This window comes from Chlorocebus sabaeus, chromosome 2 (assembly GCF_047675955.1).
Source record: "Chlorocebus sabaeus isolate Y175 chromosome 2, mChlSab1.0.hap1, whole genome shotgun sequence".
NCBI lineage: Eukaryota > Metazoa > Chordata > Mammalia > Primates > Cercopithecidae > Chlorocebus > Chlorocebus sabaeus.
The window spans coordinates 66,628,024-66,650,373 of record NC_132905.1 but is presented as its reverse complement, the minus strand read 5'-3'; the positions used below and the strand labels follow the sequence as shown (position 1 = coordinate 66,650,373).

The 22,350-nt window shown below is 45.4% G+C and overlaps 1 protein-coding gene across 2 annotated transcripts; it reads right to left on the bottom strand.

Annotated features, from left to right (window-relative positions):
- Positions 1-1,539: 1,539 nt before the first annotated feature.
- Positions 1,540-22,303, bottom strand: AAR2 (AAR2 splicing factor). Of its 2 annotated transcripts, none has more exons than XM_007963964.3 (4): positions 22,208-22,303; positions 18,058-18,867; positions 13,476-13,705; positions 1,540-2,896 (listed from the first exon to the last, which is right to left on the bottom strand). In XM_007963964.3, exons 2-4 carry the CDS (start codon positions 18,812-18,814, stop codon positions 2,729-2,731), a joined length of 1,155 nt encoding a protein of 384 aa, XP_007962155.1. In that variant the 5' UTR covers positions 18,815-18,867; positions 22,208-22,303; the 3' UTR covers positions 1,540-2,728. The 2 variants fall into 2 exon arrangements, with proteins under 2 accessions (XP_007962155.1, XP_007962164.1); XM_007963973.3 differs by having other exon boundaries at positions 21,910-22,234.
- Positions 22,304-22,350: the final 47 nt, after the last annotated feature.

Here is a 22,350-nt window from a genome sequence, read left to right as displayed (position 1 = left end):
ACACAGCTGGATGGCAGCAGGGCCAAGGCTGGGAGCAGGGCGGAGGGGAAGGCTGCCCTGGACACGTGGGGCCAGCAAGGAAGGAAATCGGAGCTGTGAATGCAGCTGCAGAGTGGGCTGTGGACACCAGAGGCAGGGGCCTGACTCTTGTTCTCAGTACTCACTGGCTGTGTGACCCTGGGTGATTTCAGCTGAGCCCATTTTCCTATCAGCAAAATGGGGATAATTGGAGTACTTACCACATATTGCTGAGGATTTCAGTGAAGTAACAGAACAGAGCCCTTGGTAAACAGTAGCTAGTTTTGTTTAACCTGTTTTGTGTGTGTGTGTGTGTGTGTGTGTGTGTGTGTGTAGGGGGCGTGCATCTGTGTAAACACAGGAATACTGACTGACACGCTTGGGGAACAAGGTTACATGATCCAACTTTCAGGTACTGCTCTGATGGGAGACAAATTCTGTCCCAGGGGAGCTCCAGGTACTAACCACAATGCTGTCACTTACACGTAATGTTACTTAAAACTGAGTGTGCCTCCGAGGTCAGAAGACTGAGACCATCCTGGCTAACACGGTGAAACCCTGTCTCTACTAAAAATACAAAAAATTAGCCGGGCGTGGTGGTGGGCGCCTGTAGTCCCAGCTACTCGGGAGGTTGAGGCAGGAGAATGGCGTGAACTCAGGAGGCAGAGTTTGCAGTGAGCCAAGATCGCACCACTGCACTCCAGCCTGGGTGACAGAGCAACACTCTGTCTCAAAAAAACAAAACAAAACAAAACAAAACAAAACAAAACAAAACAAAACAAAACAAAACTGAGTGTGCCTCAGAACTCAGGCCCCATCCGGATTCGCTGCCCCAGAAACTCTGCAGGATGGGACTTGGGAATCTCCATTTTCAGAAATTATTGAGATGTAATTTACATACCATAAAATTAATCATTTTCAAGTGCTTACTTCCAGTGGTTTTTAGTAAATTCATAAGGTTGTACAACCATCACCACCATCTGATTCCAGAATATCTTCATCACCCCCAAAAGAAATCTCAGACTTATCAGCAGTCACTCCCATCCCAGTCTCTTATTCTCTGGTAACCACTAATTGACTCTCCCTCTCTGTGGATTTGCCTATAGTGGACATGCCATGTGAATGGAATCATGTAATAGGTGGTCCTTGTCTTTGACTTAGCACGTTCTCAAGGTTCATCCATGTTGTAGCATGTATCAGGACTTCACTCCTTTAAAGATACAGTTTTCACAAGCTCCCCAGGTAGTTCCGATGAGTGGGCTTTGGGAGAAAAAGAGGAGCCAATTCATATAAGGTGAATCTTGGGTTATTATTGAGACATAGGGCCTCATCCCTTCTTCCTTGTGTGCCTGTCTCAGGGGCCTCAGAGGAACAGGAGAAACACTGGCTGCCTGCCTCTTCCAGACTCCAGAGGTTGGGCAGGTCTCCCAGACACTGGAGGGAGGTGTGTGTCTATGGACAGTAGCCTGGCTGCTCTGGAGATCAGGCGGATTCGCTGCAAGAGACACACACACAAGGGGATTCTGTCTCAACTCGAAGACTTTAATGTACATTATGCTCTTGGAAAAACATCTCCAAGGAAACAAGTGGAAGCAAAAGTCTTAACCAGCAGGGATTCTCATTCAAAAACCTGGTGTGAGCCCCAGCCTTGGAAAAGGATGGCACAGGGACTGTGATCATAGTACAACAGTTTGATGTCAGGGTGGCAGGGCCAGTGTACTTGTCTAGAGAGGAACCCTGCCACACAGCACGAAAGGCGTGCCCCCAGGACTCCCAAGGAACCAGGAGCTTATTATTCCAGTGACTGACAGCTCCACAGCAGGACTGGGAAGATTTAGGCTGACCAGGTCTTCTTCAGCACTTGGAAGGCACAAAACTTCCTAAGGGCCTTAAGAAGCCTGCCCTGGGCAGAAACCTTTCTGGTTGTTGTTGACGCTCCAGGTCATCAGAAACAGTGACGGTAGCTCTGGTGAGGAAGGGGAGGGTCCCACTTCTGGGTGAGGCCTCAGGATGGAGCAGGTGGGAGGTAACAGCACCAGCAAGGCCCCTGAGGTCAGGGGCCACACCCACCTTGGGAGATGATCCACTGGGCCTCTGGACATGAGAATGGGATTTTGATGGAGAAAGCTGAAGCTGACCACCTGCCAGATTGAATCCAGCTGCCTCCCTTGACACTCTCTTCCCAATCAAGGGCTTCCAAGAAGCCGCAGGCCCAAGTCCTCTGCTCCCATTCAGCAAGAGGCAGGCTCATTTCCCCATCACCCTGCATTTAACTGCAAAAAAAGTCACCAACCGACCTCTCAGACCCCCTGGGCAATCCAGGGTTTCTTGTTTTCTAAGCTCCTATGGAACAAGCAATCAGTTCTTTCTAGGACTTTTGGTTCAATTCCTTCTCACTCAGAGGGAATCTGGTTGCCATGTAGGCAGGTCTCCCCTAGTAGTTTCTGTAAGAGCCTGTGTGAAATTCAGCCAGGTTAAGCACCAAGGTCCAGCTGATGGGGAACCCACAAATGTGCCTTCAGGATGGGTGCAGCCTCTTTGGCAATGAAGAAACATATTTATCGGTGAAAAAGGGAATTCTGGCTCCATCTTTGTGGGATCTGGAGAGATTGCTGCCCTCACAGGTCCCAGGATAGGAAGAAGTAAATGGAGAGGCCAGGACTGCAGCCCTGTGGCAAGGGGCCCCTCGCAGCTGAGAGCGCTGCCCGAGTTAGCCCATCTCGGTGCCCTCAGGGAGCTCCACCACCACAGGGGCACAGTCCTCAGGTTCTGCAGCAAAGTCCCACCGGAACTTCTTGGTCAGGTGAGCTTGGAACTTTTCAGCTTTCTTCCTCAGGGTGGCATCCACGGCAATGCTGCAGGCAGAGGAAAAGAAAACCTACAGAGAACAGAGGATAAGTCACTCCTGAGAAGACGGGGGGCGAGCGCGAGAAAGCTGTGGAAATTTCCTCATGGTGTTCGGCTCTCTGGGGCGGGTAGATCAGCTGCCACTGGCATAGGCCCAGGACACCTGCTGTGCTCCCCCCAAACCAAGAAAGAAGGTCCAAACCCAGCTGAGATGCTAGGGCAGGACTAGAATGGAAAATTACTATCTGGGCAGAGATGCCCCAGTGTTAAGGCTGGGGCCATGACTCCGGCCCCACCCCCTGGGGGGTTCTACTGGACACCTGGGCAGTATCCCAGAGGAACAGGTAGTAGCTACACCAGTTGGTACTAAGGTCCTAAGAAAGGCTTGGGGGTGCTTATAAGCCCCTGGACCCCATAAAGTCCTAGGCGCCAAGCCAACAAGACTGAATTGCTGCTCTAATCTTCTAAATGGGCCACAGGCTGCCAGTTTGAGGCTTCTATCCCCCTTAAAAGCTGTCTTTGATTTTTTTTTATTGTGGTAAAATATACAGATGGACCCTGACTTACGATGGTTCAATTTACGACACTTCGACTTTATGATGATGCAAAGTGATACACATTCAGAAGAAGCCACACTTTGAATTGTTTCTTTCAGTACAGTATTAAGGAAATTACATGAGATATTCAACACTTCATTATAAAATAGGCTTTGTGTTAAATGGTTTTGCACAACTGTAGGCTAGTGTTAGTGTTCTGAGCACGTTTGAGGTGGGCGAGGCTGAGCTGCAATGTTAGGGACATTAGATGTAATCAATGCATTTTTGACTTACAGTATATCTGACTTTACAGTTTATTAAGACATAACCCCATGGGAAGCTGAGGAGCATTTGTACGTAAGATCTACCACTTCAACCATTTTTAAATGTTTTTTTTTAAATTGTGGCAAAATATACATATTACTTTTAGCCATTTTAAGTGTACAGTTGAGTAGCATTAAGTACATTAACAATGCTGTACAACCATCATCACCAACCATCTCCAGAATGACCCCATCATCCCCAACCAAAACTCTGCAGCCATTGAACAGCAACTGCCCCTCCCTCCTCCCTCCAGGCCCTGACAACCCACATCCTACTTTCCATCTCTATGAATTCGACTACCCTATCCCCCTTCCCTTCTCCCACCAGGCCCTGGCAACCCACATTCTACTTTCCGTCTCTATGAATCTGTAGGCACCTCATCTAAGTGGAATCATACAGCATTTGTCCTTTTGCAACTGGCTCATTTCACTTAGCATAATATCCTTCAAGGTTCATTAATGATGCAGCATGTGTCAGAATTTCCTTTCTTTTGAAGGCTGAATAATACTCTGTTGCACGCAGATACCACATTTTGTTTGTCTATTCATCTGTCAATGTCCATTTGTGTTGTTTTTACCTTCTGGCTATTGTGGATAATGCTGCTATGAACATGGGTGTACACATATCTCTTAGGGTCTCTGCTTTCAATTCTTTTGCACAGAAACCCAGGAGTGGAGCTGTTGGATCAGACGGGAACTCCCTGTTTAAATTGTGATGAACTGCCGCACTGTTTTTCACAGGGGCCTTACCATTTTATATTCCCACCAGCAATGCACAAATGTTCTCATTTCTCCACATCCTGGCCAACGCCTGTTATTTTCTGTGTGTGTTTAAATCATAGCCATTCTAATAGGTGGGAGATAGTATCTTACTGTAGTTTTGATTTGCATTTCTCTAATGATCAGTGGATATTGAGTATGTTTTCATGTGCACATTGGCCATTGTGTATCTTCTTTGGTGAAATGTCCATTCAACTTCCTTGTCAATTTTTAAATTGGGTTGTTTTTGCATTGTTGAGTTGTAGGAGTTCTTTCTATATTCTGGATATTAACCCCTTATTCTGATGCTCTCATGAACAGTTTCATTTAATACAAACATGGGCAGGGGAGCAGAATGGTAATTTTTTCCACATCTGAAACCCCATTCCAGATTGTCCGGGATCCCAGCCCCTTCCTAAGAGTAACAGCAAACCCATGATTCCTTCTTATATTGTTTTACTGTTTTGAAAGAAGTTTCACAGAGCATCCAACTGGATCCTCCCAACACCCTGGGAAGATACAACAGAATGCCTATTTTAAGGAAATGGAAGCTGAGAGGAGTTAAATGACTGAATACAAATTACCCAGAAAGGAAGAAGTGTTTTTTCCCAGACTACCATCTGCTACCCTACAGACCCACCCAGAGACACAGGGGTGTGACGGTGGAAGAAGCTCTTTGATCCACATCACCCTCACGCCACAGTTGGCTTTCAGGCCACCATGGAAAGATGCTGGGCCCCAGGAGACCTGACCCAACAAAGGCAACAGGCGTACTCTGCAGCTGATTCCAGAGGCAATATTCCTCCCACCCGCTTCTGTGCCATCTTCCTGTTAGCAGGAGTGCGGCTCGTTTTCAGTGGTCTTTGTCTGGAGCCATTCCGTTGGAGTAGCAGCAGTGTGAGCCCAGGGAGAAGTGATGCGGGGGAAGGAGGACGGTACAGAATCCAGCTTCATTAACTTGGGAATCGACTATACGTAGGAGTGGGAAGCACAGCCACAACAAAATGCCAGATCAATAACTAATTAGAGGGGCTGTGTGATCTTGGTGGCGAGGGCCATGGGGAAGCCAGGGGTCGGCCTGTCTGTAGGCAGCTAGTGGAGCCTGCCTGGAGCAAGGCTGAACTCTGGGTAGGGGCCTGGTACGGACAGCACAGAAGCCTTCTCTCAAACAGTTTTAGCTCTGGAGGCCCTGCACACCCATGAGGCCGTCCCCAGAGGTTGTGGGGAGCCTGCTGGGCTGAATTAGCAAGTCTCTTCCAGTTTCCCTTTCTTACATGGGAATTGGATGACTTTCCACAGTCCCTGCTCTTCAGCCACTGAGCAGCCGTCCAAACATGTGCCACTGCTTCCTCTGCGGCTCTCTGCACACACGCTTTTCCCTCTGCTCTTAACACCCTTCCACCTCCTGCTTTCTCCTCCTTCACCTACGAATTTCTCCTAAAGACTCAGGCTCGGCTCAGATATCACCTCCTTTAGGATGTCTTCCAGACCAAGGATGGAGCGGGTGCTCCTCTGCGCTCCCTCAGCCCCAGGGCTACCTTGATCAGTCTCAGTAAGGTAACAGGCCATTTGCTGTTGATCTCGCCCACCAGACAAGGAGCAACCTCACAGCAGCGGCTCTTTCACACCGTGCTCCACTCTCAGCACAGCGCCCGACACACAAAAAGAACCCATTAGATGTTTCGTGAACAGAAGAATGAAGACAACCACAGGTTCAATTTTTGGTTCACTTTTGTACAGTGCCTAGCACCAAAGAGCTGTTCAATAATGATGTGGTGATGCCGGGGAGAATGAAAGGCTCATCTTAGGGAGGAGGCAGCTTCTTTACTAGGCCCCTGAACGCCATGGCTCTCAAGCCACCTCCTTGTGACAGGAACTGCTCGGACCTCTGTTCCCCAGCACTGTGCCCAAGCCTCCCTCATGGCATTCCTCACACTGTGCTTGTATCACAGTGATTTGCACCCTCTAACTGTGGGGACTGCGTCCTAATTATTGATGTGTCCCACAAAGCATATTGCCCAGGGCCAGGTATAGAGTTAGAGCCCAAAGGGTACTCCCCAAATGACCTAATGAGACCCAGGAACTGCCCTGCACTTGGCAATGGCCAGTAGTGACAGGCTGGAACAAGCTGGGCTCACGCTCATCACCCATCTTCCTGAAGCACCTCTCAAACACTGCCTGGGAATAAATTCCACTAGAGGCAGGTAAAACAGACACCTTCAGTCTAACAAATAAGGTTTCTAATTTAAAAAGTGCTTCGTCCTTTTTAAAGAACTCACCAACTTGATCTTTACCACAGCCTGGGAGGCAGCCCAGGAACTGACTATTCCTACCATAGAGGTAAGACACTAGGCCTGCTGCAACACGCAGTGACGAATGCTGAGCAAAGTCCTGTCAAAGCAGAGGCATCTCTGCTTCATCCTTCCCTGACCCAGACCTTTTGTCTTGACAGAGGCTTAATCCATCCCTAATATTCAGTTTTAGCACTGCCTTGTGGGGAACCAAGGTGCTTCTGGAACTGTCCCCTCTACAGCCTCCAGGACACAGGGCATAGTCTGGATTGACTTAAAAAAAAAATAAACAAAAAATCAACCTTACTGTGGTACAACTTACACACAATTAATTTTATTCATTTTATTTATTTATTTATTATTTTTATTTATTTATTTATTTTTTTGAGACGGAGTCTCGCTGTGTCGCCCAGGCTGAAGTGCAGTGGCACTTCATGATCATGCCACTGCATGATCATATCTCTCTGCAGCCTCGAACTCCTGGGCTCAGCATCCCAAGCAGCTAGGACTACAGGTTCGCCACCAACACCTAGACAATTTTTTTTTTTGAGACAGGGTCTCACTCTGTCACCCAGGCTGGAGCACAGTGATGTGATCACAGCTCACTGCAGCCTTGACCTCTGTGCTCAAATGATCCACCCACCTCGGTCTCCTCACTAGTTGAGACTATAGATGCCTGCCACCATGCCTAGCTAATTTTGTATTTTTTGTAGAGACAGGGTTTCGCCATGTTGTCCAGGCTGGTCTGGAACACCTGGGCTCAAGTGATCCTTGCACCTTGTCTTCCCAAAGTGCTGGGATTAAAGGCATGAGCCACCACGCCTGGTATTTTTTTTTTTTTTTTTAATTTTTTGTAGAGACAGGTTCTCACTATGTTGCCCAGGCTAGTAAATTCATCAATTTTAAATGCTCAGTTCATCTGGACAAATATATATATACCCCCACGCAACCACCATATGATATATGTTCACAGTGTTTGCTTTTGGTATCCAGTTCTGAGTTTGAAGGTGCATATAAATTTGTGTAACCATCTCCCCAGTCAGGACATGGAACCATCCCATCACTCCAAACAGCTCCCTCATGCTGCCCCTTAGCAGTCAAACCTTTCCCTCACCACTAACCCCTGGCATCCCCTGATCTATTTTTGACCACAGTTTCACAAACTTGGTATTTGTAAAAACTCCTCACAATTCAGAAGTGAAGATGTTTAAATACTACTTAGTTTCCAAGAAATAACTTATTCTGATTCTTTTACTTTCAGATTAATTTTATGCCTTCTTCAGGAAACTTAACAGTGATCTAGTTATTTTTTCACTAAAACAAAATCAAATCAACACTTTTTAACATCACTGGGACATAAATCACCTTAATCTCAGCAGATTAATACTAAATATTTAAAAAATACTTTTGAAATAGGATAATATTTTGTAAACAAATGCATTTATCTAAAACAAAAAGCACATCTACTGGGTGTTTTTCTTCAAATATAAAATAAAGCATGAACACTTTAATCATTTAAACTGTGTATTATGAAATTCTAAATTACTTTAGTCATACATGTGAAAGCTTCTCTTAAACCTAAGTTAAATAAATTGAGTTCAGTTAGGTCACCTCGAGAAATTAAAAATATCAAGGTAGTAGCTATGTCACTATCTTATCCTATTTTTTTAGCTAGACCAAAAAGATGACATCTCCTAAATTTTTCAATTCCCAAATAATTATTCAACTTAGAATGAAACTAGCAATAGGTAGAAGATTTTGTTTCTACTTGCAGCAGAAGAAAGTGGTATTAAAAGCAAGACTATTGTTTCACAATGATGACCAGGAAGGTGAAAAGCAGCGAATGAGATCACCTGAGGGCAGTTTGAAAAATCTGGGATGTTTCATCTGGGGCTCTAATCATATACGGAAGCCCACCACAGGCTATTAGAATGTAAAGCTCAGCCTTGCCTTCCATTAGCTCTGTGGATTTTGAGCAAATTATGTGACCTCCCTGAGCCTGCTTCCTCATCTGTACAATGGGATTACAGACCTAGCCTCTAGCACTGTTGTGAGGGCTCAATGAGACTAACCATGCAAAAGAGATAGCTAACGGCAAGAGTGTAGGAGTAGGCAGGCACATTTATCATAGTGGGCATCGTGGTAAAAATACCATAGACCTCACTGTCGAGTTGGTGCTTTCCCCTCAAGAGTTAAAGATGAACGCATATTTAGAATACTAGCAAAAAAGAAAGTTGGAAAGCATACATGGCCTATTGTAACTAGAAGTATTTTTAAAAACAGGTTAGATGACTATATGCCTAAATACTACACAATCAACAATAAAAATCCTTATTTTGTACATAACTCACTTTCTAACATATCATTAAATTCAGATTATCCTTTCACTGGTTTTAAATGAATTATGATGACTTAAGTTGCTTTAAATAAAAGAAAAAACTGTATCTATTTTTGTAAAACAAATCACTTTTATTCAAGTGAAATCCAAGGGATTTGTAAAAACCAGTGGCTTCTACTCAAAAGGGCCTCACATGGGAAAGTCGAAAAAAAATTAATGGCTAAGAGCATTGCATTACGTGGCTGATTTTATCCATGCTAATGTGGCTGTTTTTAAGTGCTCACACACACAAACACCAATCCCTCTCCATGGGTAGTAGCCATTTAAGCTCCTAAGTAAGAAAGCCAGTTCCACTTACTTGACTACCTGGGAGGGCAGGCAGCTGGCTGAGGAAGCCTTTTATGGGCTGATTCATTTAGTCACAAATGCCCTGAGTGAATGCCTCTGTGTGGAGAACTGGACTCTCACTGCCAACATAGCATCAACGTGACTCTCCATTTAAAACAAAAAAAAAGTTTTATAATATACTTCTCCACATTGTGCCTTTTGAAATCTCAGTCATCCCTCAAGTGCATGGTCAAATGCCCCCACTTCCACCCTTGCATAAAACCATTCCTAGTCCTTTATCCCCTCAAATCTCAACCCCAGTCAGAATTAACCAGTCCCTCTTTGGTGCTCCTAATGCCCTTTGATCAGACTCCACTGTTTATACCTACGATATTTACATTGCCAAAATAATTATGAACTCTATCCACCTAAAAACACCCAATAACATGAAATGAAATAAATGTTAGGCCTTGACAACATACTGATGATAACCAGATATGAGCTGGGTGGATCACCTGAGGTCAGGAGTTCAAGACCAGCCTGGCCAACATGGCAAAACCTTGTCTCTACTAAAAACACACAAAAAAAATAGCTGGGTGTGGTGGTGTGTACCTGTAATCCCAGCTACTTGGGAGGCTGAGGCCAGAGAATCACTTGAACCTGGGAGGCAGAGGTTGCAGTGAGCCAAGATCGCACCATTGTACTCCAGCCTGGGCAACAGACCAAGACTATGTCTCAATAAAAAAGAAGATAACCAGATGAACAAAAAATAGGCCTCATGTAAAAGGAACCCATGACTCAGTGTGGGAGTCAGGCAGACAATATATTAATCTCATGCAATATGATAGTGACAAGTACAAAGTAGGCTAAGAGTAGGGAAAGGGGAGAAAGAGAGAGAGAGAGATTGAGAGAGAGAGAGGAGGGATGCCTTGAGGGCATGTTGTAGAATGAGCAAATATGTACCAGGGAGAGGGAAAATCGGGCAAGAAGGTATGAAACATGGGTATAAAGTTTCAGTTATGTAGGATGAAGAAGTTCTAGAGATCTGCTGGATGGCATGATGCTTATAGTTAACGATACTATACTGAACACTGAAAATCTGTTAAGAGGGCATATCTCATGCTAAATTGTGTTTTTTACCACAATTTCATTTTTATTATTTACGTTTTTTGAGATGGAGTCTCACTCTTTTTGCCCAGGCTGGAGTATAGTGGCACAATCTCAATTACCACAATCTCTGCTTCCCCAGTTCAAGAGATTCTCCTGCCTCAGCCTCCTGAGTAGTTGGGACTAGAGGCACCCACCACCATGCCCAGCTAATTTTTGTATTTTTAGTAGAGACGGGGTTTCACCATGTTGGCCAGGCTGGTCTCGAACTCCTGACCTCAAGTGATCCTCCAGCCTCTGCTTGCCAAAGTGCTGAGATTACAGGCGTGAGCCACTACGGAACGGCCATGTTTTTACCACAATTTTTTTAAAAAAAGCATGAAACAGCATAGCCTATCTGGGAACCTGCAAAGAGACCACTGTCGCTGGAGTTGATGGGGAAAGCAGAGAGAGGGAGGAGAAGCTGGAGAACAGGATAAGAAGCCAGATCAGAATGGCCTTTGCAAACAATGTTTGGGCTTTTAATTTTCTAGGCAATGAGGAGCCACAGAGAAGCAGGATCACAGCTGCATTATGGAGCAGCACCTCAAGTGGCAGCGTGGGAGAGAGATGGGGTAATGGGTAAGCATGGAGGCTGGTAAACTCCGATGCAATCTAGGTAAGACCAAAAGGCCGGGGCTAGGGAAATGGTACTAGGGCAGGACTGCCTTCTAAAACACTTACTGCTATCTGGAGTTACTTAGTTAACTTCCTCAAAATACAAGAGTCAAGACAGTGACTCTGTTTTGCTCACAGGTATATTCCCAGTTCTAGAACAGAGTCTTCTATACAGCAGATGCTCAGCAATTACCTGCTAAATCAATGAACAAATCCCTTGAGGGCAGGAACCCTGGCTAACTCATATATATATATATATATATATATATATATATATATTCCTCAACACTTCCAGTAGAATGTTATATATGAAGAATGCTCAGACCTTTTTTTTTTTTTTTGGGACATGCCCTGGGTTTTTCCAAATAATGACATCGAATTTTCTTGGTGAAAAGTCCAAAGACTGAATGTTTCCAACCATCAGCTTTGCACAACCCACCTGGGCATCCAGTAATCCAGCTGGGCACTTTCTGTTTTGTAAATCATTGCTGGCAACAAAGCCTGGCAATTATAGAGCTCAGCTGCTAGTTGTGCTAACAATGGTCCCGACAGCCAGCGACACTGTGGCCCTCCCGTGTTTGTGCAACAGCATCAATGTGCATCAGGAGGGAAGCAGCCACTGCCAGAGGCAAGTTAGCAGGCTAATGCCTCCTCACACTGCCTCACAACCCATAACCAGTACCTTTGGGGAAAATTTTCCCCACAGAGGAAGGACAAACGGGTTTAATTTCTCTGTTACATGAAGAACCAGTAAAAGGACAGTTTTATAGCTCTTCTGAGTGGAACAGACCGGGCTCAAACCATGCGCTTGACTGACTCATTGCCATGATTTACACAGGTCCTTCAACTGCCAGCTTTAAGTCAGATGCTTGCTCACAGGGACTCGTCCAACAGTAGGTTGGCTTTAGAAAAGTGTTCCGTACGTCTGAGAAACAGGACCTCGATGAAGTCTTCACTGATATCAATCAATAATCCTTTCTAGGGGATTCACTGTATTCACTACACAAGGGCATAAGCACAGGCAGGAAACCAAGACTCAGGCCTGGGTACAAATCCTGACCTCCATCTGCCAGCTGTATGACTTCAAGTAAATGATTTAACCGTTCTCAGTGTTCTCATTTGTAAAGTGGGAATAATACCTCCATCTTACAGGGTTCCAAAGGGATTCAATGAGTGAACAGGGTCTCACTCTGTTGCCCAGGCTGGAGTGCAGTGGCACGATCACGATCATTGCTCACTATAGCCTCAAACTCCTGGGCTAAGTGATCCTCCTGTCTCAGCCTCCCAAGTAGCTAGGACTACAGGTATGCATGACCATACCTAGCCATTTTTTTAATTTTTGTAGAGACGGGGTCTCACTATATTGCCCAAGCTGGTCTTTAATTCCTGGGCTCAAGTGATCCTCCTGCCTTCACCTCCCAAAGTGTTGGGATTACAATCATGAACCACCACACCCAGCCCCAACATTTAACGAATATTCATCCCTTCAGTTACCCTGAGTGGGATTGGAAGGTTGGTGAAAAGCTGCCTTATATGGAGCAGGCCTCATGGGGGTACTACACACAGAGAGAAGAAAGAAGCTCATGGGAGGGAAAGTATGGAAACTGATAGTTGGCAGCTTCTGCCTCTTCTATTCTTGAGAAAGTTACACAATGTGAGTGACAGAGGCTGTCCCAAGTACATAAAGGAAACTAATCTGTTTGCAAAGGGAGGAAATAGCATAGGATGAAGATTGTAAGTTGTTTGAAGCTTCTTTCCTAATTACCACTCATAATGAAAATTTAATTGCCAAGTTAAAAGCAAATTTCACTTTTTCTGTCATAGAATCTCTGCAGAAACTGGCACATTTTGTTTGAACAGGAAATCAAAGTTATTTTAATGCTTAAATGAGATCTAAGGAGCTGCAGAATAAAAAACTGGGAATAAAAAACTTCAAAACTTTGCTTTACTGGGTTGTAGCAATTCATGGCTACAGGGAGAAAGAAAAGCTGTTTTAAGCTGAGTAAACCAAAGCAGTGGAAGGAATTCAAATCCAAGTACCCCACTGTTAGGCACACTGGGGATGAGGTATAGGGTGAGCGTGGTACAGAGAGAAAATTTCTGGCATAGAAACACAATTGAGTAAGAGAGAGAAAACCAGGAAATATCCCAAGACTAGGAAACTGAAATATAAACATTTTTGGGTCATGGAAGAATAGCAAGAAACAAAACACATACTGTTGCCTCAATTCTGACCCACATCTGCATCAGCTCAGTCAGAAAGACTGCTCACCTGTAAGGTGCTGGTGAGGAAGTTGTCTTGGGAGACAATGTCTACGAAGAAGTCAGCGGGGATCTCACCAAGCTGGTGGTACAGGATGGAGATGAGGTTGATGTAGAGAGTGTGGTGCTTCACCATGGCTGCTTCTGACCGGCACAGGAGGTTCAGGAGCCGCTTCCAATGCTCAAATGCCTCGTACACATTCCCCAGCAGGAAGCACACAAAAGCAAACTGGAGTTCACCTGAAAGGTGCAGAGAGGAGAAGTGATTCTGAGGGAGAGGAGAACCAGCTGACACTCTCCATCACTGTTCACAAGGCCATCAATTCCACTGGACCACAGCAACAGATTACCTTTTATCCTTGTCACTCCTGCAGAGCCTGGCATGGGATTTTGCACCTAACAGGTACTCAACAAATGTTTGCTGAACCGCTATGAATTCAAGCCATGGGAAACCAACCTGTGGCTTTGGATTTCTGTAAAGTCAGACTGCAAGAGAAGAGGTATTCCCAGTATTTGCCTGGCATTTTAAGTTTACAAAATGTGTTCATGGATATTATGCCAAGTGGATCTCAAACCTGGCTGCCCATCAGAATCACTGAGAGTCTGTTAAAAGTAAAGCTACCCAAGCTTCCCCCTCAGAGGTTCTGGTTGAGGAGAGATGATGGGGCCTTCGTATCTGTAGCTCTGACAAGCTCCCCAGGTGATTCTGATGCCGATGGTCTGCTCCAGGGTAACAGAAATACTGCACTACACCATGTAACCCTCAGCCCAACTCCACAGGCGATCAGGAAGGTGGTATTTGCCTCATTTTACAGATAATGTCAAGGGCTTGCCCAAGGCCGCACTTCAATGCTTCACAATGTGGGCAATGGAAAGATAAAACAGATTCTCTATTGGGTGGGAACAGTTCTAGAACCTCCCACCAAAGAAAAATTCCTGAGTACTTATTCCAGGGTCAGCATGCCAGCCAGATTATTTTTTGTTTGCTTAATCACAGGGCTCTGTGATTTAATCTCTATGAGCAGCTTGGTGGCTAAGAGCATGGGCTCTGGAGCCAAACTGCCTAGATTCAAATCTTAGCTCTGCCACTTAGCAGCTGTGTGACCTTGGGCAAGTTACTCAATCTATTAAGACCTGGATTTCCTTATTTGAGGGTTGCAGCAAAGATTAAATGAATGGATACAGTACACATAAAGCATTTAGAATAACACCTGGCACAAAGTAGCACTCAAAAAATATTATGTTCCCAATTTCTATCAGATGCCCATCTCAAACAAAGAGACCTGATGATCCAGACACCACTGTCCCTGGGCAAGTAACGGGGTCTCTGGTTACTGCAGAATTACTGCCACTCATCACAGGCATTCTCTCTACTTCAAAGGTGGCTGGAAATTTAATGAGGTATATGTCCATGTGGGCCATAAAAAGAAGAGATGCACTCAACACCAAATACCTCTTTAAATGCATAGTGTTTGATCTCTGCCACTTCCAGAGACCTGGAAAAACTAGCTCCCTGTCCTAAGCATATGGAACTAAGTTTGATTTATGTGAATAGCTACCTGGTTGAGATATTTTGGATCTCTGACCAGTATTTTCAAATACAGTCAAATTTTCTTTGTGTAATATACGTTAATGATTTGCTTCTTCAGCTGGCTTTACTTGGTTTGTGAAACTAAATAGTAGCCTATTCTTTGCATTTAGGACATTTATTTAAATTTGTGCATTTCTGACCTTGTCTAAAATTTAATTATGACATCAAAAATAATTTCAAAGAGCTGTGATGTAGATTCAAAAGTATCCCTGGACAGGTGTGGTGGCAGGGATAGTCCTAGCCCTTTGAGAGGTCAATGGAGGAGGATTGCTTGAGTTCAGGAGTTTGAGACAAGCTTGGGCAACACAGGGAGACCCTATCTCGACCAAAAATAATTAGCTGGGCATGGTGGCACACACCTGTGGTCCCAGCTACTTAGGAGGCTGAGATGGGAGATCACTTGAGCCCAGGAGGTTGAAGCTGCAGTGAGCTGTGATCATGCCACTGCACTCCAGCCCATGTCACCAAGTGAGGCCCTGTCTCAAAAAAAAAAAAAAAAAAAAAAAACCCAACGAAGTTATTCCTGTAACAGACCTTTTCACAAGATATATTTTGAAGAACTGAAATGTTTAAGAGGTAGAAAGACAGGATTTCTATTCATTTTTAAGCCAGACTTTCAAAAGTTACTTATTACATGAAAATACTAATGCATTAAGATATACCTGTTAAAATATACGTTATATCATCAGCTGACCCAATGATATAAAAAGTCCTGTCTAGGCACAGTAATCCCAGCACTTTGGGAAGCCAAGGCAGGAGGATCGCTTGGGCCCAAGAGGTTGAGGTGGCAGTAAGACATGATTGTGTGACTGTACTCCAGCCTGGGCGACAGAACGAAACCCTGTCTCAAAAAAAAAAACAAAGTTCTTTTTTTTTTTTTTCTTTTTTTTTGAGACGGAGTCTTGCTCTGTCGCCCAGGCTGGGGTGCAGTGGCCGGATCTCAGCTCACTGCAAGCTCCGCCTCCCGGGTTTACACCATTCTCCTGCCTCAGCCTCCCGAGTAGCTGGGACTACAGGCGCCCGCCACCTCGCCCGGCTAGTTTTTTGTATTTTTTAGTAGAGATGGGGTTTCACCGTGTTAGCCAGGATGGTCTCGATCTCCTGACCTCGTGATCCGCCCGTCTCGGCCTCCCAAAGTGCTGGGATTACAGGCTTGAGCCACCGCGCCCGGCCAAAAAAACAAAGTTCTACATTCAAATTTCTCGCTCAACTTCCAACAAGAAAATATGCAAATTACCTGGAAAATTTGTAAATATATAATAGCTGTTCAAAATGTGACACATATTTGCTGTCACTAGTATTTAAGAAATATAAATAAGGTGCCATTTTTCAACTATCCAATTGGAAGAGGCCTTTGTTAAACTGCCATGCCCAATGCTGTCAAAGGTGATGGGCAATAGCTTCCTACCAGCCAGCAAGGATGCAAAACCTTCTCCTGGCAACATGCACAGTCTGACCCAGCAATTCTATCCCTAAATGTACGCATAAGTACACGCGAGAATGTTCACTAGATGATATATGTATATATATTTTTGAGACAGCTCTTGTTGCCCAGGCTGGAGTGCAATGGCGAGGTCTTGGCTCACTGCAACCTCCACCTCCTGGGTTCAAGTGAGTCTCCTGCCTCAGCCTCCAGAGTAGCTGGGACTACAGGTGCACACCACCCAGTTAATTGTGTATTTTTAGTAGGGGTTTCACCATGTTGGCCAGGCTGGTCTTGAACTCCTAACCTCAGGTGATGCCCCTCGGCCTCAGACTCCCAAAGTGCTGGGATTACAGGTGTGAGTCACCACACCCGGCCACTTGATGATATTTATAATAGGGAAAATAGGGAACATCTCAATGGTCCATAACAGAGAACTGGTCCAGTAACTATGGAACATGAAACAGCCACTAAAAAAGTGACTGTTAGTGACATGAAAAAACGTTTATATTAAGGCAGATTACAAAGTAATAACATACTTCAATCCTGTTTTTATAAAAACTCATATATACATAGATGCATATACTATATTTTAGTTTTTTTTTTGAGACGGAGTCTCGCTCTGTCGACCAGGCTGGAGTGCAGTGGCATGATCTCAGCTCACTGCAAGCTCCGCCTCCCGGGTTCACGCCATTCTCCTGCCTCAGCCTCCCGAGTATCTGGGACTACAGGCGCCCGCCACCTCGCCCAGCTAGTTTTTTGTATTTTTTTTGGTAGAGACGGGGTTCACGGTGTTAGCCAGGATGGTCTTGATCTCCTGACCTCGTGAGCCGCCTGTCTCGGCCTCCCAAAGTGCTGGGATTACAGGCTTGAGCCACCGCGCCCGGCCCATATACTGAATTTTTAAAAGACTGAGAGGAGGTACATAGAAATAAACAGAGAAGACACTGAAATGAAATACACAGAAAAAAAGGAATATAAAAATACCAAAATGTACAAATGGTTATTTCTAAGTAGTGAAGATTTGAAGTAAATTTTGTTTTTCTTCTATGATTAATATCTATCATTTTTGTAATAAAAGGGGAGGCAACAATAAAAACTGTAATGATTAAAAAAAAAAAATCACTGTCCTGTTCTAAGCCAGTTGAGAGACCAACATCTTGAGGGTCAGGAGCAAACTGAGGAGGCAGGTGAGAGGCTACAGTGAGCAAAAGTCTGGCCCAGAAACCAAGAGTCCTGGGTTCTGGTCTCAGGTCAGCCACTCAGTGGGCCAAAGCTTTTCCTTCTGTAGGACTGGGCTCTATCAGTGGTTCCCAAACAGAAGATTATCTGTACTAGGTTCACCTAGGATGCTTGTTTATTAGACAGAAAGACAGACAGACAGAAACTGCGGGAGACCCGCTCCAGATCTCTGGAATCACAATCTCCAGGGTTAAGGGTAAAGATACACCTGTATCTTCAGCCTCCCAGCCAGGTTTAGTTTCTGCTGGACTAACACAAGATGTATTCCCTATTCTAAAACACCTCTGCTAATATCCTCCCCTTGGCCCACTCCCAAAGAGCCTTGTTCCTTCTCACCAAGCACATCCTGGGGGCTGCTGGGGAACTGCTTGTTGAGCACAGTCTCCAGGGCATAGCTCAGGTCCATGCTGTGCTTGGTTATCTCTGCTGGCGTGGCACCCGCTGGGAACATCTGTGTGGGTAGCTCTGAGAAGCGGATCTCTGTCCCAGCTCTGGGCTTCATCTCTGGTAGCCGGGCCAGGCCCTCTTGGTAGCTCTTGCACTCAGTGCCACAGCGGGGTAGATTCTGCCCCACGCGGTCCTTGGTGTGCTTCATGGAGAGCACAGGTAGCACATCGGAGAAGGCACAGATCTGCCGGTTCTCAGGCTGCAGCTTCTCCACTGTGGCTTCGCTGATGAAGTTGGTGAGTGAGATCCACTTCTTCAGGGTGGCATATGGGTAAGGCCCCAGGAACTGGTCCAGCTCCTGGAGGTTAGCCCTCATGGCTTCCACCTCAGACTCTGGGGCTGGGGACAGGTCTACCTCTTCCCTGAGTGTGCTCCAGCGCAGCACTGTCAGCCCCCGCTGGTGCAGGCTAAGGAAGAAACCCATACGAGGGCCTACTTCCTTCGGATTAGCCTTGTCCACAGAGCTGTAGTAGAGGAAGTGGATGCCTGGAGGGATCATCTTCACGCCCCGGAACTTGGGCCCCACCTCCCAGGAGTTACAGTCAATCCCAAACTCTGTTCCCTTGGGCATGTTCAGGATGACAACAGTGGCCCCTTCAAAGAAGAGGCGCTTGGCTAGCTCAGGATCCATCTGCAAGGCAGCCATGGGGCCAGTGGTAGGTGACCAAAAGAACCCTTTTTCTTTGTCTTCCAGAACAGCTAAGAAAGAAAGAAATCAGAGTTAATCAGAATGTGGGGAAAGATGCTTCATTTGCTAAGCATTCTGTATGTGCCAGATATTGAATTAGACTCCTGACATAATTATTTCCCTTAATCCTCACGACAACCCTGCATTGAGTTTACAGATGAGAAAAATGAGGATTAAAAAGAAAGGATTTTTGTGTTTTGGTTTAACATGCAAGGACACTCCCTTCACAGTTACAAGATACCAGTGAAAGAAAAGTGACATGCTCATGGTCACACCAGGACCCAAATTAGAATCTGGGTACCCTGCCTGCAGGCCAGTGTTCTGTCCACCATCCACTCTTAATATCGTCTCAGATCTCTTTCTCACAAGAGAGGGTGAGGGTGGAAAATGCTTGGACGGCTCACTCTAAACTATAACTATGCCTAAATCATTTAAAACTATAATTCTGCCTAAAAACTATCCCAAAAGATTTGGAAAGATTAAATCAAGTACATATCCAGTTTCCCATAAGCCTCAGGGAAGGCCCAGAAACGGACAGACGGCAGAAAGTGGAGGCTCAGCATCTAAAATTTATTCGAGGTCTAGAGAGCTTTTCAACCACAAATCTCCCCTCTTCTTTCACTCATAAAAAACCTAAACTCCAGAGAGTGAAACAACTTCCCAAAGAGCCCACAATCAGTGGTGGCTCTGGACCATTCATCCAGAATGAATTCAGGTGGTAAAGCTGGCCTAGGAAGAGAAAGCAGGCCAGAAGAGAAAGAGCTTAGTACACTTATTTTACCTACTTCTAAATATCCCAGACATTACCTCTGGGATATCGGCAAGAATGGTACCAACACAAATAAATGTAAACAAACCATTATCTAACCTTCTAGTCCAAAGATACCTACCTGATTAATTTAACAAATACTCACTAAGTGCCTGCATTGTGCCAGGATCTTTGCCAGGCCCCCAAAGAAACATCACAGATTAAGACAGTCACTGCCCTCTAGGCAATTCCAATCTAGCCAAGATGCCAAAATTTCACACAAGACAAACCAGCTGCCTGTTTAATTCTGTTTACTTTTTTTTTTTTTTCGAGACAGGGTCTTGCTTTGTCACCCCGGTTGGAGTGCAGTGGCGTGATCTCGGCTCACTATATCCTCCACCTCCCGGGTTCAAGCGATTCTTGTGCCTCAGCCTCCCAAGTAGCTGAGACTACAGGTATGTGCCACCACGCCTGGCTAAGTTTTGTACTTTTAGTAGAGAGAGGGTTTCACCATGTTGCCCAGGCTTATCGGGAACTCCTGACCTCAAGTGATCCGCCTGCCTCGGCCTCCCAAAGTGCTGAGATTACAGGTGTGAGCCACCATGCCCGGCCCTGTTTACTCTTTTTACTTTAAATAAAACAAAATAAAACAGTGCAGAAAGGAAGACCAATCCTTTTCCAAAAATAAGAGCACATTTTAACATTGTTACCTCAGAACCACCGCAAGTGACTCTTACCCTGAATCCACACTTTGCGTTTCACCAAACTGCAAGTCACAACCCATTTGTGGATTAGGAAATCAATATAAAGGTCTCAACAGCATTATTTTTTAAATGAAAACAACAGAAATTTTGAAATATCACAATACATCAAGAGTAGCAAAGCTAAGTACTGTTTTCTGGAGCTTTGTGTGTACACTTGGTTGTGTCATAAAATGTATTTGTTACTGTAGGTCACAGTCATAAAGGTTTGAAAGACACTGCTCTAAATAATTCATATCAACGGGCAGGGCACGGTGGCTCACGCCTGTAATCCCAGCACATTGGGAGGCCGAGGTGGACAGACAACGAGGTCAGGAGTTTGAGACCAGCCTGGCCAATATGGTGAAACCCTGTCTCTACTAAAAATACAAAAAAATTAGCTGTGCATGGTGGTGCGTGCCTGTAGTCCCAGCTACTTGAGAGGCTGAGACAGAAGAAGCACTTGAACCTGGGAAGCGGAGGTTGCAGTGAGCCAAGATCACACCACTGCACTCCAGCCTGGGGGACACAGTGAGATTCCATCTCAAAATAATAATAATAATCATCATCATCATCATCATCATAATTCGTATCATCTTCCTATCTGTAATCCTGAATTCAGAAAGTATTTCATGTTTGCTGAATGAACAGATATTCCTTTTAGAATAACTGCTCATCAATTAGCCATTTTGCCTTGTGACATCTGTGTGCTCCTCCTTGATAATGACATTTATTTCATTCTAATTACACCAGTCTGTAATTCTATTCACTATATCTCCAGCAGCTGGCACAGGGCCTGGCACAGAGGAGTTGCTAGGAAAAGGTTTATTAAATATGCATACAAACTGCAGTCTACCAACCCCTGTCACTGACAGCTCTGTGAGTTCCTCACAGTCCTGGAACACCTAAAGTCACATCCATCCACTTCTCTCCACCACCTCCCTAATGCAACCTACCATCGTCTCTCACTCAGAGTGCTTGCTCCTCAATCCATTCTCCATTCAAGAGCAGTAACCTTTTCAAAATACCAATCTAATCACATCACCACCCATGTCAGCTTCTGAGTGGTTTCCCACCTGGTTCCTGAAAAACCAAAATTCTTCCTATTACCTACAAAGCCTGCACGGTCTGACCCCTGGCAACCCCTTTAGCTTGTTTCACATCATGGTCCCCCACAAGCTCTCTGTTCCAGCCACAACGGCCTCTTTCAGACCCTGAAATTGGAGGCTCTCTCTCTTCAGATAGAAAACTCTTCCCTCCCCACTCGGTCAAATCCTTTTTTCTGATCGCAGCTCAATATTCACCTCCTCAGTAAAGGTTCCTTGACCTGGGGCTAGGTCAGGTCTCCTGTGATATAGATATACCCTGGGGTGCCTTGTACCATTCCGTTTCAATGATCACAACTGCAGTTTTGGATGTTTGATTGAGGGCTGTCGTCGCCACAAGACTTGAGTTCTGCTGTATCCCTAGCACAGATTCGACGCTTAGTAAATATTTATTTAATACAAGTATGATATCCATTTTGTAAACGAGAAACAAAAGCTCAATTCGGGGAAAGACCTTACTGGAAGTCACGCAGAGAGTAGGGCAGAGCCAGGTCGAGTGCAATCAGGGTCTCCGGCCCCCAGGCTCTAAAGTTAACAAAAACGCGAAGTAACTCCCTGTGACCCGGGAAGCCCTGGCGACGGCTTCTCAGGAAGGGCCTCCAGAGACACCAGCGTCCCACAAGCAGAGAACCAGCCGCCCCAGCGAGGTGGGCCTAGTTCAAGGCACTCCGTGACTCTGAGCCGAGAAGAGGGGCGGCCCGGCCACACATACACAGGGAATCAGGAAAGGAAAAAGAGGCCAGGAGGCCACACTCACCGCCTCGCCCCACGTTGTGGTACCGCGGAAACGCACCGGAAGTTCTCCCGCTTTGGCGTCTGACTGGAGCCACGGGGAAAGCGGTCCGGCCGAGCACTGGGTCGCAGGAAAAATGGCCCGTACCTGCAGGTTCCGCCGGATGC

What these genes read in the sequence shown, in the direction of transcription:
- AAR2 (XM_007963964.3), bottom strand. Translation starts at nt 18,814, where the DNA reads ATGGCTGCCTTGCAGATGGATCCTGAGCTAGCCAAGCGCCTCTTCTTT. An exon ending in CAGCCCCCAGGATGTGCTTG is followed by an intron (nt 13,706 to 18,057) that starts GTGAGAAGGAAC and finishes TGCACCTTTCAG; the next exon opens with GTGAACTCCAGTTTGCTTTT. An exon ending in TCCTCACCAGCACCTTACAG is followed by an intron (nt 2,897 to 13,475) that starts GTGAGCAGTCTT and finishes TGTTCTCTGTAG; the next exon opens with GTTTTCTTTTCCTCTGCCTG.